The sequence below is a fragment of the Rhinichthys klamathensis genome, unplaced genomic scaffold, assembly GCF_029890125.1.
Source record: "Rhinichthys klamathensis goyatoka isolate OS25496 unplaced genomic scaffold, OSU_Roscu_1.1 h1tg000087l_1, whole genome shotgun sequence".
Lineage (NCBI taxonomy): Eukaryota > Metazoa > Chordata > Actinopteri > Cypriniformes > Leuciscidae > Rhinichthys > Rhinichthys klamathensis.
This window is the reverse complement of record NW_026606627.1, coordinates 2,178,719-2,195,000: the sequence shown is the minus strand read 5'-3', so window position 1 is coordinate 2,195,000 and position 16,282 is coordinate 2,178,719. Positions and strand designations below refer to the sequence as shown.

General features: G+C 38.1%; 2 protein-coding genes across 3 annotated transcripts in view; both read right to left on the bottom strand.

The window, feature by feature from the left end:
- Positions 1-8,904, bottom strand: part of mtf1 (metal-regulatory transcription factor 1) — a 35,237-nt gene extending 26,333 nt beyond the window's left edge. Inside the window, exons 1-3 of the mRNA XM_056251647.1 lie at positions 8,781-8,904; positions 8,300-8,376; positions 3,257-3,755 (exon numbers count right to left, since the gene is read on the bottom strand). Coding sequence (XP_056107622.1) covers positions 3,257-3,755; positions 8,300-8,322 — 522 coding nt within the window. The 5' untranslated portion in view covers positions 8,323-8,376; positions 8,781-8,904. The remainder of the gene's footprint in view (positions 1-3,256; positions 3,756-8,299; positions 8,377-8,780) is intronic.
- Positions 8,905-9,986: 1,082 nt separating this feature from the next.
- The window catches only part of LOC130085721 (type II inositol 1,4,5-trisphosphate 5-phosphatase-like), a 49,831-nt gene continuing 43,535 nt past the window's right edge, over positions 9,987-16,282 (bottom strand). The window contains exons 14-18 of one of the 2 annotated variants that reach the window (XM_056251646.1): positions 15,543-15,653; positions 15,091-15,175; positions 12,002-12,129; positions 10,639-10,750; positions 9,987-10,373 (exon numbers count right to left, since the gene is read on the bottom strand). In XM_056251646.1, the coding sequence (XP_056107621.1) occupies positions 10,234-10,373; positions 10,639-10,750; positions 12,002-12,129; positions 15,091-15,175; positions 15,543-15,653 (576 nt within the window). In that variant the 3' untranslated portion in view covers positions 9,987-10,233. Of the gene's footprint in view, positions 10,374-10,638; positions 10,751-12,001; positions 12,130-15,090; positions 15,176-15,535; positions 15,654-16,282 lie in introns of those variants that run through there. The other variant, XR_008807161.1, reaches the window with a different exon arrangement.

The following is a 16,282-nucleotide window of genomic DNA, read 5'->3' as shown; positions in this document are numbered from 1 at the left end:
GATAATTAACACTAATGCTAACTTGGAAATGAGGCCCGATGTCCAAAATCCTGAACCACCCCTTTAAACTCCTGTAGAGTGAACTAGGCATAATGAGCCTGGGTCGTGCGGAGAACACAGTCCTCGTGTGATTGACAGATGGGGAAGCTCAGCGGCTGGACCCTGTCTCGGGTGTGAGATCATGTGGAAACACAGATCCTGTGGGATGAACAAACACAGGCCTGGAGCTGAACACATCCTCTAGACCGGCTTATCTGATCAGCTTTCACTGAGCAAGCACATCTCTCAAACATGCGTGATGACGGACACACAACTGGCCTTACCAGTCCGGCGAGACCAAGCAGAGCAACACCTGCTATATGAGGGTCGGGGGACCTCTTGTGTGCTTTAAGTCTCTTGACCAACTAAAAGACGTGAATTACATTTGTACGTATTCTAAATAAAAGATATATAAGATTGTACTGAATGTCAGCTTGCTTATTTTGCTCAAGATAAGCATTTATTGAGTCCACATTGTTATAAATACTAGAAACTGCTTCTAACCACAGCTCGAGATCTGTTGTTTTAAACACACACCTCTGCGATGCTGTTTGCGAATGTTCGTTGGAACGATGGTTTCGGGAAACACCGACTCGTTGAACTGCTGATAACGACAGAACTTGCGAATATAGTTGGCCAACGATGCTTTGGGGAAACACAAGCCCTGATTGGTTCCTGTCTCTATGAAGCCCCTCCTTCTGAAAAGCACACTGTGCTCTGATTGGTCGGCTGGAGCAGTGTGTTGTGATTGGCCGAGCGCTTCGAGTGTGTTTGGGAAATGTCCCGCCCCTTTCCATAACCGCCAGTTTCAACACACTACTAACTAACTCAACCAGGCCCCGCCCCTTTATTCTGCGTATGAATTATTATAATGAGGAATATTGTGACGTGTTCGTTCCCGGGAGAAACTCAAGACTACAATGGAGGCGTTTCAGGAGTTCAGGAACACTGACACTGATATAGAGAAGAACTGGAGCTTCTCATGCTCAAACAGCAACATCACACACTAGGGCTGTCACATAAAAATGAGAATTTTGAATATTCGTTGAATAAAAAAATAAAAAAAACCTGCACATTCGAATGCAAAAACTGTGCATTAGAATTTTTAATGTGTAAAGAGGCGTGCGAGACCTGATGATGACGTCACTGACGCGGTGTGTTGATGTTAGCTTATCCCGGACAGCTGCGCTGCTAATGTGAAAAATGGCGGGAAAAGGCTTTTCCTGCTGAAACCCTCTCAGTTTGTGGGAAAAATCTTGCAAAGACACACTTGCCCAAATCTGCACATCGGTCAGAGCTGAGTGTGTGTTCATCAGCTGGAACACTGTGGACAGAGAGCGCTCCGCACGTCTGCTGTGTGTGACGAACAGTAGATGCAGAGAGTAGAAGTGAGTGTTTCTGAACGGCAGTTTGCTGGTGTGTGTGTTCATGTAGTTCATCACGCTGTGTGTTGAAGTGTGTTTTCTCAGGTTACTGATTTTGTAACCTTATTTTCCTTGCATGCACATTATATTTTATTTAAGAACAATTGTTTGAAAAAGTTAATGCACTTTAAAAAGTGAATGTCATTTAATTTCAATAAAAGATGTGATGCTTGATTTGGTTTATTTGCTTATTGCGCTCGCTTGCACCCTCTTGTGGGCGTAGGAGACAATACTGTACTTTTGTCCTCTAACATAGTATTGCCTTTAGAAATCTAATATAGTTCGAATTTTGCTAATATTTAAGCAAGAAATTAAAAATGAGCTTTTTTTTTAGTCATTTTGACAGCACTATTAGACAGATGAAGATGTGAAACAGCAGAGTAAGTCGACGCTCTTTCTGTTAACAAACAGCATGAGTTCCTCTCCTCTCTCTGCTGGGTCTCGGGACACTCGATCTTCGATTCCCAAACCCAGTTTAACACACTACTAACTAACTCAACCAGACCCCGCCCCTTTATTCTGCGTATGAATTATTATAATGAGGAATATTACTACAATGGAGGCGTTTCAGGAGTTCAGAAACACTGACACTGATATAGAGAAGAACTGGAGCTTTTCATGCTCAAACAGCAACATCACACACTGAAGACCAATGAACATGGAGAAAAGCATAATAGGTGCTCTTTAAAACTTAAGCTTAAGACCTTAATGACATTCACCACACAAACGTTTCAGAATACGGTGGCAATGTTATCCCGGGCAAGCCCCCACTTATTTGATCAACCTCCTCATACGGACAGACGTCACACAGCTTCATTTTCGTCTGCAGCTTTAAATGTTCAAGCTCTTTAATGTCAGGTGGATTCTGATTGGCTGAAAATGGCTTAAATCATTCATCAGCTGGAAAAAGTGATTACAACAATGTTGTCATCGTACGTCTATCGTTACAGCTGTTGTAATTTCCATCTGCAGTTTTAAATGAACATGGGAAAAAGCAATAAGTCTACGCTCTCTCTGGTAATATTTAAGCTAGAAATGAGCCATTTTGACAAGCCCTATTACACACTAAAGACAGATGAAGATTAGCGCTGTCACTTTACGTTCGAAAATCGATTCCACAATCGATCGGACCGAAAATAGGGAATCGATTGTAACGGTAATTGTAATTTTTTTTTTTTTACCAAAAATGTGTTTTAGGTGGACAGATCAATACAGCACACAGAACATGTGGGATGCTGGAAAATAACAATGTGTTTTCTGTTCACCAAATGCTTTTTAATCTTCTCTATTACTTCAGTGCAAGTGAACAAGCGCGCCATTATCTGTTGCGTAGTGACGTGTGTGTTCAAGTAAGCCAGAAATGAGCAGATTCAGCGCAATACACTGTATTTAATATATCATGAGGACTCACAAGTTGCGTATTTGCGCTAAATCCGCGCAGATTTGTCTTACACGAACTTCCCCAGCAAAGTGGATAAACACAGAAACACACCGTTAGTGATTTGACAGCGTTTCCCACCAAAGTTCATTTTTACCCGCATTTGGCGAGTCGAGGGAGTTAATCTCAATCCCTTAATCTCAATCCCTCAATCCCGCGTCTCAAGCGCCCTCTTTACGCTCGTCCTAACGCCTGTTAGGTGTCCGTGGATTTGCCTGTATTTGGTGTTGAAAATGGAAACGTCTTTAGACATGGAAAATCGATTTTACAATCGATTCAATGAACACGTATGTCTCAAAAGTGACAGCCCTAACGAAGATGTGAAACAGCAGAATAAGTCGACGCTCGTCCTCACCTCTCTCTGCTTGGTCTCGGGACACTCGGAGTGTAGCGTGAGCGTGGCGCCCTCGATGTTGCGAGGCATAGGGGTCGACCCGGGGTTGATGATGAACTGGATCTGGTCCGGTGAGATGGTGTGGTGAATGTACCCCTGCGACATGCCATCGGGGTCACACATGAAGGCCAGCGAGCCCTCGTCCCCCTCGCCCTCCCCGAACGCCATGCCGTCCTCCTCGCCCTCCTCGTCCAGCCGGATCGGGTCCTGCTCGATCAGCACCGTCGTGCGGTCGTAGATGCGGCCCGAGGACGACGACGGGCCCGAGATCAGCTCGTCGTCGTCCTGCTCGAACCGCGGCATCTTGTCCTCGTCCTCCTCCTCTCGGCCCAGTTTGTCCACGTCTTCTTCCTCGTCCTCAAAGAGCATGGCTGTCTCCGTGAGAGGACCATTCTCTCCCATGATCCTGACGGAAAAGCTCAGTCCGGGGTTTGGGTCCACGCGCTTGCTTTTGTTGCGGCTGGAACGAGTTTAAACAACATTCGTTAGTCAAACTGAGAACCGGATTCAACTGGCTACTCACTTCCTCATCAGTGCTGTTATTGTTAACTAAAGCTAGAGCCGCACGATTAATCGTTAAAAGATGGCGGTCTCGATTCAAACACTCGTAATCATATTCCTAAATGACAGTGATTCGGCTCTGTCTATTAAACCAAACATTCAGATCTGTGTTCTGAACCAGAGAGAGCCGTTGTCATGAAACAGCTTTTCAACACACGCTATCATTATTTCTCTTACAATAATTCAGATTAGTCACAGAGGTACTGGGATAAAAGTTACAGTTCAGATATAAAAACTGATGTCTACAGTAATTATCAAAACAGAGTAAATCACCTTTTAAAAGTAACTTGATGCTTCAAATAAAGATTGTATCATTAAATCGTTACACCAGTAGGCGGAGACATTGTGAGTGAGTCATTGAATCATTCATTCAAAACGCTGATTCATCCAGTAATGAAACAAGTGAAGTCTTCACGAGTGAGTCAGTCATTGAATCAATCGTTCAAAAGATTCATTCAAAACGCTGATTCATCCAGTAATGAAACAAGTGAAGTCTTTACGAGTGAGTCATTGAATCATTCATTTAAAAGATTCATTCAAAACGCTGATTCATCCAGTAATGAAACAAGTGAAGTCTTTACGAGTGAGTCATTGAATCATTCATTCAAAAGATTCATTCAAAACGCTGATTCATTCAGTAATGAAACAAGTGAAGTCTTTACGAGTGAGTCATTGAATCCTTCATTCAAAAGATTCATTCAAAACGCTGATTCATCCAGTAATGAAACAAGTGAAGTCTTTACGAGTGAGTCATTGAATCATTCATTCAAAAGATTCATTCAAAACGCTGATTCATCCAGTAATGAAACAAGTGAAGTCTTTACGAGTGAGTCATTGAATCATTCATTCATTCAAAAGATTAATTCAAAACGCTGATTCATCCAGTAATGAAACAAGTGAAGTCTTTACGAGTGAGTCATTGAATCATTCATTCAAAAGATTCATTCAAAACGCTGAGTCATCCAGTAATGAAACAAGTGAAGTCTTTACGAGTGAGTCATTGAATCATTCATTCAAAAGATTCATTCAAAACGCTGATTCATCCAGTAATGAAACAAGTGAAGTCTTTACGAGTGAGTCATTGAATCATTCATTCATAAGATTCATTCAAAACGCTGATTCATCCAGTAATGAAACAAGTGAAGTCTTTACGAGTGAGTCATTGAATCATTCATTCAAAAGATTCATTCAAAACGCTGAGTCATCCAGTAATGAAACAAGTGAAGTCTTTACGAGTGAGTCATTGAATCATTCATTCAAAAGATTCATTCAAAACGCTGATTCATCCAGTAATGAAACAAGTTAAGTCTTTACGAGTGAGTCATTGAATCATTCATTCAAAAGATTAATTCAAAACGCTGATTCATCCAGTAATGAAACAAGTGAAGTCTTTACGAGTGAGTCATTGAATCATTCATTCAAAAGATTCATTCAAAACGCTGATTCATCCAGTAATGAAACAAGTGAAGTCTTTACGAGTGAGTCATTGAATCATTCATTCAAAAGATTCATTCAAAACGCTGATTCATCCAGTAATGAAACAAGTGAAGTCTTTACGAGTGAGTCATTGAATCATTCATTCAAAAGATTCATTCAAAACGCTGATTCATCCAGTAATGAAACAAGTGAAGTCTTTACGAGTGAGTCATTGAATCATTCATTTAAAAGATTCATTCAAAACGCTGATTCATCCAGTAATGAAACAAGTGAAGTCTTTACGAGTGAGTCATTGAATCATTCATTCAAAAGATTCATTCAAAACGCTGATTCATCCAGTAATGAAACAAGTGAAGTCTTTCCAAGTGAGTCATTGAATCATTCATTCAAAAGATTCATTCAAAACGCTGATTCATCCAGTAATGAAACAAGTGAAGTCTTTACGAGTGAGTCATTGAATCATTCATTCATAAGATTCATTCAAAACGCCGATTCATCCAGTAATGAAACAAGTGAAGTCTTTACGAGTGAGTCATTGAATCATTCATTCAAAAGATTCATTCAAAACGCTGATTCATCCAGTAATGAAACAAGTGAAGTCTTTACGAGTGAGTCATTGAATCATTCATTCATTCAAAAGATTAATTCAAAACGCTGATTCATCCAGTAATGAAACAAGTGAAGTCTTTACGAGTGAGTCATTGAATCATTCATTCAAAAGATTCATTCAAAACGCTGATTCATCCAGTAATGAAACAAGTGAAGTCTTTACGAGTGAGTCATTGAATCATTCATTCAAAAGATTCATTCAAAACGCTGATTCATCCAGTAATGAAACAAGTGAAGTCTTTACGAGTGAGTCATTGAATCATTCATTCAAAAGATTCATTCAAAACGCTGATTCATCCAGTAATGAAACAAGTGAAGTCTTTCCGAGTGAGTCATTGAATCATTAATTCAAAAGATTCATTCAAAACGCTGATTCATCCAGTAATGAAACAAGTGAAGTCTTTCCGAGTGAGTCATTGAATCATTAATTCAAAAGATTCATTCAAAACGCTGATTCATCCAGTAATGAAACAAGTGAAGTCTTTACGAGTGAGTCATTGAATCATTCATTCATAAGATTCATTCAAAACGCTGATTCATCCAGTAATGAAACAAGTTAAGTCTTTACGAGTGAGTCATTGAATCATTCATTCAAAAGATTCATTCAAAACGCTGATTCATCCAGTAATGAAACAAGTGAAGTCTTTACGAGTGAGTCATTGAATCATTCATTCAAAAGATTCATTCAAAACGCTGATTCATCCAGTAATGAAACAAGTGAAGTCTTTCCGAGTGAGTCATTGAATCATTAATTCAAAAGATTCATTCAAAACGCTGATTCATCCAGTAATGAAACAAGTGAAGTCTTTCCGAGTGAGTCATTGAATCATTAATTCAAAAGATTCATTCAAAACGCTGATTCATCCAGTAATGAAACAAGTGAAGTCTTTACGAGTGAGTCATTGAATCATTCATTCATAAGATTCATTCAAAACGCTGATTCATCCAGTAATGAAACAAGTTAAGTCTTTACGAGTGAGTCATTGAATCATTCATTCAAAAGATTCATTCAAAACGCTGATTCATCCAGTAATGAAACAAGTGAAGTCTTTACGAGTGAGTCATTGAATCATTCATTCAAAAGATTCATTCAAAACGCTGATTCATCCAGTAATGAAACAAGTGAAGTCTTTACGAGTGAGTCATTGAATCATTCATTCGAGAGATTTTTTTTATATTCATTCTGATTAGTTAAACAGTGTTGTTTAATATTTTGTCAGAACCTCTAGTAGTCTAATTTTTTATTTCTGTTCAGGATCGTCATCCATATTTGAAAAAAAAAATAAAAAAAATATTGTGATTCTCATTTTATCCAAAATCGTACAGCTCGAACTAAAACCAATAAAAATTATTTTCAGTAAATTAAATAAAGATGAAATAAAATAGGATATAAAATGTAGATTTATAATAATAGTACATTCAAAATATTAATAAATACTACAATAGTATATAACTAAAATAATAGTAATACTAAAATAACACTGACTCATTATAATAAACGCAGGTTATTATTATCGAGAAGCATAACAGTGTTATCCGTGCACTTTCAAGCAAAATGTGTGTTAAAAATGCTCATTTCTAGGTACATTTAAATCAATGTAAGCACTTTAAAATATACAAATCTACCAGAAAGTTGTACAGTTTGGTTGTAATAGATGGGGTTTCAATAAAACAACAACATAATGTGTTGGAAAATTGCTGTTTCATACAGTCACGAGAAAGTAGGACAATGCAGGGAAACTATTTTTGGCCGGTGTTAGACGAACTACTAAACAATCAGGGTAAAAGAGCATTTGTAAACTGAAACCACTGTTTTCATGTCACTATATCAAACACACACACACAATGATCTGAACAAAACTAAACTAAAACACACAACAATTCAGACACAAGGGCTGTGGCAACACTTCGATGCTATCCTTACTAGGTTATAATGTTGTCTAGAGAGCAGTGTACTATGCTCCAAAACACTGTGTGGGAAAGCAGCTGATATGAGACACAAGAATGCTTTTCTCACACGACTAGACAGTAACAAAAAGGACATTATGTCTCAAAGTAATGGACAAACTATGACAACACAACAAAACCTGTCATGATTTTAACACAATAAGTCTTGAAACAGGTAAGTTTATCAGGCTCTGTCATTCTGGACACTTTCTAGAAGTTTCCCATGTTCACTTTGACATTGATGACAATCACAAGACAAGCATGATCATGTTCACATTGATCAATTGAAACACACATTTAGAGAAACCCGCGAACACATTAGAGATCCTAACGTTAATTAGCATGCGGCCACTAATGACAAGCAGTCATTAATGTGATATATTCCTTTTCAAATGTATGTTTTCCAGAAAAACAAGCTGTCATGTCAGTCCTGCTAACTGATTAGCTCACCTGTGTGTTGAAGCTCCAGTCATTAGTTCATCTGCTTCGGTCCGATCAACATGAATAACATCCCCAAGACAAAAGGGCTGAAATCATTAAGCCACACATATTTCATGTAATAATTAAAACGGTGGTGACTGCAGAGAAGCTAACAGGCTAAAGTGCTAGTCCCATCAATGACAGGCGTTAGCTTCACTAGCACGCCGTTAACACCAGTTTATAGACTATATTACACACTGTCGTTTGACAAAAGCTCAGTTCACTTGTCGTTTTAACCCGTTAAAGTGTAAAACACTCTGAAAACGGTGACTATATGATGGTTAAAGAACTGACATGTAGGCAATGGGATGTATGCTAACAGATTTAGCCCGTTAGCATTGAACAGAAACTCTAATGGTATCATGACATGCCATTAAAATATCAGAACGACAACGACACGCTCTTACAGCATTAAATCAAGCAGATTCAAGCAATCCTCTGATGGGTTTACCAGTGTTATAGAGACGCTCGAGGCCCGTGTAATGTTGTGTATCGGCTCCTGTCTTCATTCCTCAGCGGCAGCATCATGAAGAGCAGCAGCTCATACTGACCCCAGATCAGCTCAGATCGCTCGATTCAGAGGCACACTCACAACATCACACAACACACTGCTAACGAAATACCACTTCATATTCATCTACATTACTTTTTAATTCATTTAAATAGATACAATAAAATAAAAACCCTTTCACTGCTTGAATACTTCTCTCAAGCACTAGAATATGAACATCACTTTTACTGTCCCTTCTGATCATACTGCAATAAAGCGATGCCCTTCTCAGGATTTCTGTCATGTTTTCCAGTACAAATGTCTAAATATATATATCATTTAATTTATATATTTAAATTAAATGCATTTAGGGTCAATTGAGGTAAATTGGGACATGTTTGCCATTGGGATGACTGGGAAAATGTCCCTACTTTAGAAGAACAATGCAAACATTGATAAAAATTCAGTGAGTTTATGATTAAAAGAGCAACAAATACAGTATCTTCCAATGACCTCAGAAAAATCTACTTAATTCAAAGGGAAAACAACTTTTTATATCCCACCGACAGATATTTGTTGTTCATTTTGATCAGAAAACAAAACTACATTTTGCTTGTCAAGTAAATGTATCTTGATTTAAGAATGTTAAGATGTACTGGTCTGGGAAAACAAGACAGAAATACTGAGGAAGAATTAGCTTTTCAGTGCATATAGCATTTAATGGCATGCCTTTATATATTTGAGACTTTCCGCTGTAATTTAAAACCTTTTTGAGGCATTCATTATTATTATCTTAGACTAGTATTATATTAGACTATTATCTTCAGTGCAATATATATATATTTCATATTTCCTTTTTTTTATTACAATGGATGTTATCAGCTAAATAAATGCTCAATATTGAAATAATGACTGAGTGACTGAACTTTAAAATACTTGCTTGTAACAGTTTTGAGGAATAATCCTTTACTTTGCACAATATTCTCTTAAACCAGTCATTACTTTAATGCTTTATTGAGATTGGCTGAGAAAAATCTTGAAAATGAGCATGAACATAAAAGACAAAGATATACATGGTAAAATATTATCATTTTTCAATTAAATCCTCTATGTGATTTTGCATCCACACTTCTAATATGATCAAAGAAAAGTCAAACGCTGAGATTGTTATGATTGTTTAGATTTAATATAAAATAACAGCTGTTTTGTATTTACAAACATTGAAAATACAAATATATTTCATTAAATAACCATTATTTTCCAAATAAAAACTCCCATCTGATTTGTAATAAAACCAATTAGTTTCAATAACGGTTTAAAATGCTTTGAATTAAATGGCAACTACAAAATTTATGGACATAATTCTGCTGATACCTGGAAAAAACTAGGCATGTGAAACAAGGAAAGGAGTCGGTTATTGGGGTGATTTATCATGAATGTCTCTGTCAGAGGGCGTCTGGACCAAGAAGTGCTGGAAAAACTCCTTCACCTTCCTTTTCTCTGTGAGATCTTGCTTTGTGGGCGACCGGAGCAAAAGGCCAGCGAAGATCGGGCCTGCAAACCAGAGAAACATCCATCAAACTCACAGTTCGTGACGTTCCACGACTGCAGGAAACCTGGAAAATCAAAACTTCACGCTTTCTTTTTTTTTCCCAGCAAAGGTATTAATAATGTTTTAATGAGTAATAACAACATAGTGAAATCACAGAAATGCAAAGTCAAAGTTTGAGTTCTGCTTTCCATTGAAACTGGCCTGTGCTCTCAAAACCTGCAGGCAAAAATACACGAAACAAGTAGTGAAAGCGCAGCGTCGACCGACCGAGAATAGCGGCGTCCAGCCGATTGTGTGCCGAGTGTTTCAGCAGCTCTTGGAGGAAGGCCGTCACATAGTTAAACACATTTCTATGGCACTGAGGTAGAATGGAAATGATCTGTGGACAGAAAGAAAAATGAAACGTTACACAACTATATTGATGATAAAGCAAAAGCTAGAACATTTTCTGGTTTATTAAAGTTTTACCGCCACTTTGCAGATATTATTATTTCATGTAATATCAAATAATATCTGAAAAAGCACAATAGGGGCACTTTATAATACTATATTAATCATTTAAATTTGACTAGACTGAAAATCTAAAAATGCATTCAGGAGAAACATTCCGCAATATTTCAAATAGAGATCGACCGATAATCGGTTCAACTGATATTTCTTTCAAAATGTAAGCATTTTTCCATAATCAGGTATCGGGATTGTAATATCGGATTCACCGATAAATGGCGGCATCTTGTGGGCGTTTTGAGAATTGCGCGGCAGCCGTTAGTCGCCCTGTGGTCGATCATTCATCCCTCAAAACTCATCTCTGATCACAATGACATTTAATTTAATTAAAATTCGTCATGGCTTAAAATATCTTGAATGTAACTCGACACCCTCACCTCATTTATAATGCGTGGCTCTATGAATATGCAAATGAGCCCCGCCTCCACTCACTCACTCAGCTCAGAGATCCACTGGTTGATGATCAAGTTCAGAAGATTCTCAATTTGAAAACATTAGACTTTGTAAATTGATTTAGCCTGTTGTTAATATTATTGTTGTTGTTATAAATAAGAAGATGCAACTGGGTTTATTAAGCTACACTGAAATAGTGATGTTTTTATTATTATTATTATTTTTCAGGCAGGTTTAGAATGTTTTTTTTTTTTTTTTAAACATTGTAAGTATTATTTGTACATGCTTTGTTACCAGAAAAAGCGTCGAGATATTCTGCTGTTTCACGCCTTCATCTGTCTTTAGTGTGTAGTAGGGCTTGTCAAAATGGCTAAAAAAATGGCTAACACACACACACACACACACACACACCTGTCTGCACTGGCTGCTGTCTGCGCTGATGTGTGTGAGAGTCAAGAGTAACACAGAGTAAAGTCACACACACACACACACACACACACACACACACACACACACACACACACACACACACACACACACACACACACACACACACACCTGTCTGCTCTGGCTGCTGTCGCCGCTGATGTGTGTGAGAGTCAGAGTAACACAGAGTAAGGTCACACACACACACACACACCTGTCTGCTCTGGCTGCTGTCGCCGCTGATGTGTGTGAGAGTCAGAGTAACACAGAGTAAGGTCACACACACATACACACACACACCTACCTGTCTGCTCTGGCTGCTGTCGCCGCTGATGTCCAGGCACTGCCGGTAGAAGGAGAAGGGAAGAACGGGTTCGGGAAGCGCATCGAGGAACAGGAGCAGGGCTTCGGCCACGGAGTGATTACTGCCCGCTGACAGCGCTCAGGTCAAGGGTCATTCTCATCATCGTTACCTACAGCAGACCACCTTCACTAGTGGCTCATTTGTAAGATAAAAGCACCAGCTACAGGATGACATGTAAATGCCCAGTTACTTCTACATCACTGGAAATAACTGGAGTCTGTGTGTAATGTAGTTTAATGTAGTTTTTACAAGTTGATTGTACTGAAATGTGTGTTGGCAGTGCCTGTACACAACCATCATATAATGATAAAAATCCATCCAGTGTTTTTGTTTTAATCTCCTTATATGTTTTCCCCTGCCTCAAATTGAGCCGTTCGTTTTTGTGACGTCAATAAAACGGACGCCCCTCCCGCGATTGTTGATTGACAGCAGTGATTCAACACAGACCCGCCCTCGCTCGTCCTGTCAATCATAGTCTGCGTGGACCGGCGCGGTCATTGTTGAAATGCTGGAGCACTGTCTATGAGCAGAATGGCGTCTAAGCGATTGTGGTGTTCTGTTCTTGGGTGTAATAACGAACACAGCAGTCATTTTAATGTTCCTGAATCCGAACCGCTGAAGACGCAGTGGCTGAGTTTGTTTTCGAAGGGAATATTCCCCACGAGCAACGTCAATGCTCTCATGTTTGCCGAAACATTTCTCAGCAGACTGCTTTATAAACGAGGATCAGTGTAAAGCTGGTTTTGCTGAGAAGCTGCTCATGAATAAAGGATCGAAACCTATTCGTGTTCCTGCTGAACCTTCAGAAGAACTAAAGTGAGTGTAACGTTTTATTAATCTTTATATTAATCTTTATATAATCTTTGCAAATCGCTAGCTGCACGCTTCACGATGAATGCGTCGGTTTACACTCAGGGTACATTACAGCATGTTTTCTATGTACGACGTTCTCAATATAATTCATAATCCCACGTTTATAATGAACAACACGTTATGGTTATTGTGTTACAAACGGGGTACACAGAACAGAGAGGTGGAGTGAGCAAAGCTCATTATCATTTAAAGTCATATGCACTGAAACGGCATGCTGAAAACAGAGCTGTTTTTGACCAGGTAAAATAAGTGTTTTCTTACAATACTAATGAGAATTTTTAATTAAAGTATATTACAAACTTTTAATTTAGACCCTAAAGAATCATATTAGCTTGTACAAAAATGGCATTATATGACCCCTTTAAAAACTGCTTAAAATAATTGTATATTTTTTATTATTTTGGTCACAAAACTATCTGATTTTAGAAGTTGACACCTGCATTTATATTTTAGTATATAAATATTTTTATTTTTAAGTGCCCCTATTAGGTTTTTGGGGATATTGCCTTTCATGTATTGTGTAATAGAGGAGTTTTTGTCTCCCAGAAGAAAGAATCGAGTGTCGTCAGTAATTCTAGTCTCTCTTCTGCTGAATCTACAGGTTTGAAACACATTTGCATAATGCCAGTATATAGTCCTGATTGGCTGAACAGCGTCTCGTAGCTCCGCCCTCAAACACTGTGTAGTGTATCTGAGACTGGAGAGTTCGGTTCGTGTTGTTCGTGTCGAGAAGACGCTGTTTTCTGCTGACAAAGCAAATCCACTTTAATGAGATTGATTCGGTAAAACCCACGCCATAGTTACTGTTCGTATCACTGTGATCAAGAGCTGAGATTCAGATATGATAATGAGCGTTTGGTTTCTGACCAATCAGAGCAGAGCAGCTCTCAGAGAGGCGGGGTTTAGAGAGACTGAATCTTTATCGGAGCGTTTCAGACACTGAGAGAAAGAGCTGATGCTGCAGTGGAGAGTATGAGAATATTAAAGGATTAGTTCACTTTAAAAAAAACTTTTGCTGATAATTTACTCACCCCCATGTCATCCAAGATGTCCATGTCTTTCTTTCTTCAGTCGAAAAGAAATTAATGTTTTTGATGAAAACATTCCAGGATTTTTCTCCATATAATGCACTTTGCTGGGCAGCAAACGGTTCAAGGTCCAAAAGACAGTTTCAGTGCAAACTGCAAACTGTTCAAATGGCTTTAAACGACACCAGACGATGAATAAGGGTCTTATCAAGCGAAACGATCGCTCATTTAAAAAAGAAATAACAAAGTTTAAGTTTAATAATGTCAAATGCTCGCCTTTCTCTGTTCTGTGATGCACGTTCGTGACTCTCCTGTTCGAACTCGTTCATCAAAATGAACAAATCTTTTTTCGAGTCATTTGATTCATTTAACGAAAGAAATTAACGAATTGACTCGGAAAAAGATTAGTTCATTTTGATGAACGAGTTCGAACAGGAGAGTTACACAGAACAGAGCAAGGCGAGCATTTAAGCTTATAAAACTTAACCTTTGTTATTTATTTTTTAAATGAGCGATCGTTTCGCTTGATAAGACCCTTATTCATCGTCTGGTGTCGTTTAAAGCCATTTGAACAGTTTGCACTGAAACTGTCTTTTGGACCTTGAACCGTTTGCTGCCCAGCAAAGTGCATTATATGGAGAAAAATCCTGGAATGTTTTCATCAAAAACCTTAATTTCTTTTCGACTGAAGAAAGAAAGACATGGACATCTTGGATGACATGGGGGTGAGTAAATTATCAGCAAAAGTTTTTTTAAAAGTGAACTAATCCTTTAAAGTGTTTTTGACCTTGGATGCATGTAAACGTGTTGTAGAAGACCTTAGGAACCTTTAAAATGGCATAATGGGGCACTTTAATGTAACGTAAAAAAAAAAACTTTATATCTTTGTTTTTATTCTGCTTTTGCAATGTGAAAAAGAACAAGGTCACCCATACAGTATCCCATGAATTACTTATTCCATTGGACTACACTTGGAATATGTGCTTTTTTCACCTGGTCTATTTATGCAGTGGCAAAAAGAAGAAAAACATTTTAATTTCTGGAATTATCCAGAAATGAAGGAGACTTTTAGTCCGAGTCAGTTCAGACCACAGACGTTTATTATACAGTGAGCGTGTGAAAGGATACGGAGAGTGTCCAAGCTGCCCGTGTCCAAACAATCCCGAATCTCCTCGAACTCACTGCGCAGGCCGGGCTGCTGAAACAGGTCTTCCTGTAACACACACACACACACACACCACAACAACATCATCAGGGCTGCTTTCAAAGTCCTTGGATGAACTCCAGTCATTGTACTTTAAAGTTTCATTTACAGCCAGTTCAGTCAATCACATGAGTAATTCAGCCAGCCATCTCTCAACAACAAAGGACGATTTGGGGAATTTTAAATTCTTGTTACTGAAACAACTCCCAAGGCGAGCGCTGAACAGATTCCTGCTTTAGTGTTGGTGTTTCTATGGAGAGGAGCTCAATGGGAGACCATAACAAAGACAAACAGCTAGAACAGCAGCACAGAATCACAAAAGCACAGTTTGAATGTTTTTAAACAGGCAAAGCGACGAGTTTAAGCAAGTCCTGACCTGTTTTTTTGCATAACGGAAGAGATGGTCCACCATCATCCATAATTCCTTGGGGATTTCTTGAGGTTTATCCGTCTCTGGGTCACTCGCCTGGCTTTTTGACTTCATACTCTGATATAACACACAAAAAAAATAGTTTATGATAATAGAACATTTAAATACGGTCCAGAAATGTCTCCATTGCCTGATTGCAAAAGGCTTTCTTGAATCTAAACTTAAGAGACATCGAACTGATCAAAAGAAAAGACAATTATACTGTTACAAAAAATTCCATGTCAAATAAAAGCTGTTTTTTTTTTTTACTTTCTGTTCATTAAATAATCCTGCAAAATAAAGTGTGTAATTGTTTCCACAAAAATATGAAACTGTTTTCAACTGATATTATAATAATAATAATCATAAATGTTTCTTGGGCAGCAAAACATCATATTAGAGTGATTTCTGAAGGATCATGTGACACTGAAGACTGGAGTAATGATGCTGAAAATCCAGCTTTGATCACAGGAATAAATTACACTTTACTATATATTCACATAGAAAACAGCTGATTTACATTAAAATTATATTTCACAATATTACTGTATTTATGATTAAATAAATGCAGCCTTGGTGAGCAGAAGAGACTACTTTCAAAAACATAAAAAATCTTACCAATCTCTCTAATAGCCGTATATTATATTTGATTATTGAAGAAGAAACATGCCAATGTTAAAGGTGCAGGAAACCATTTCTGAGAAGCA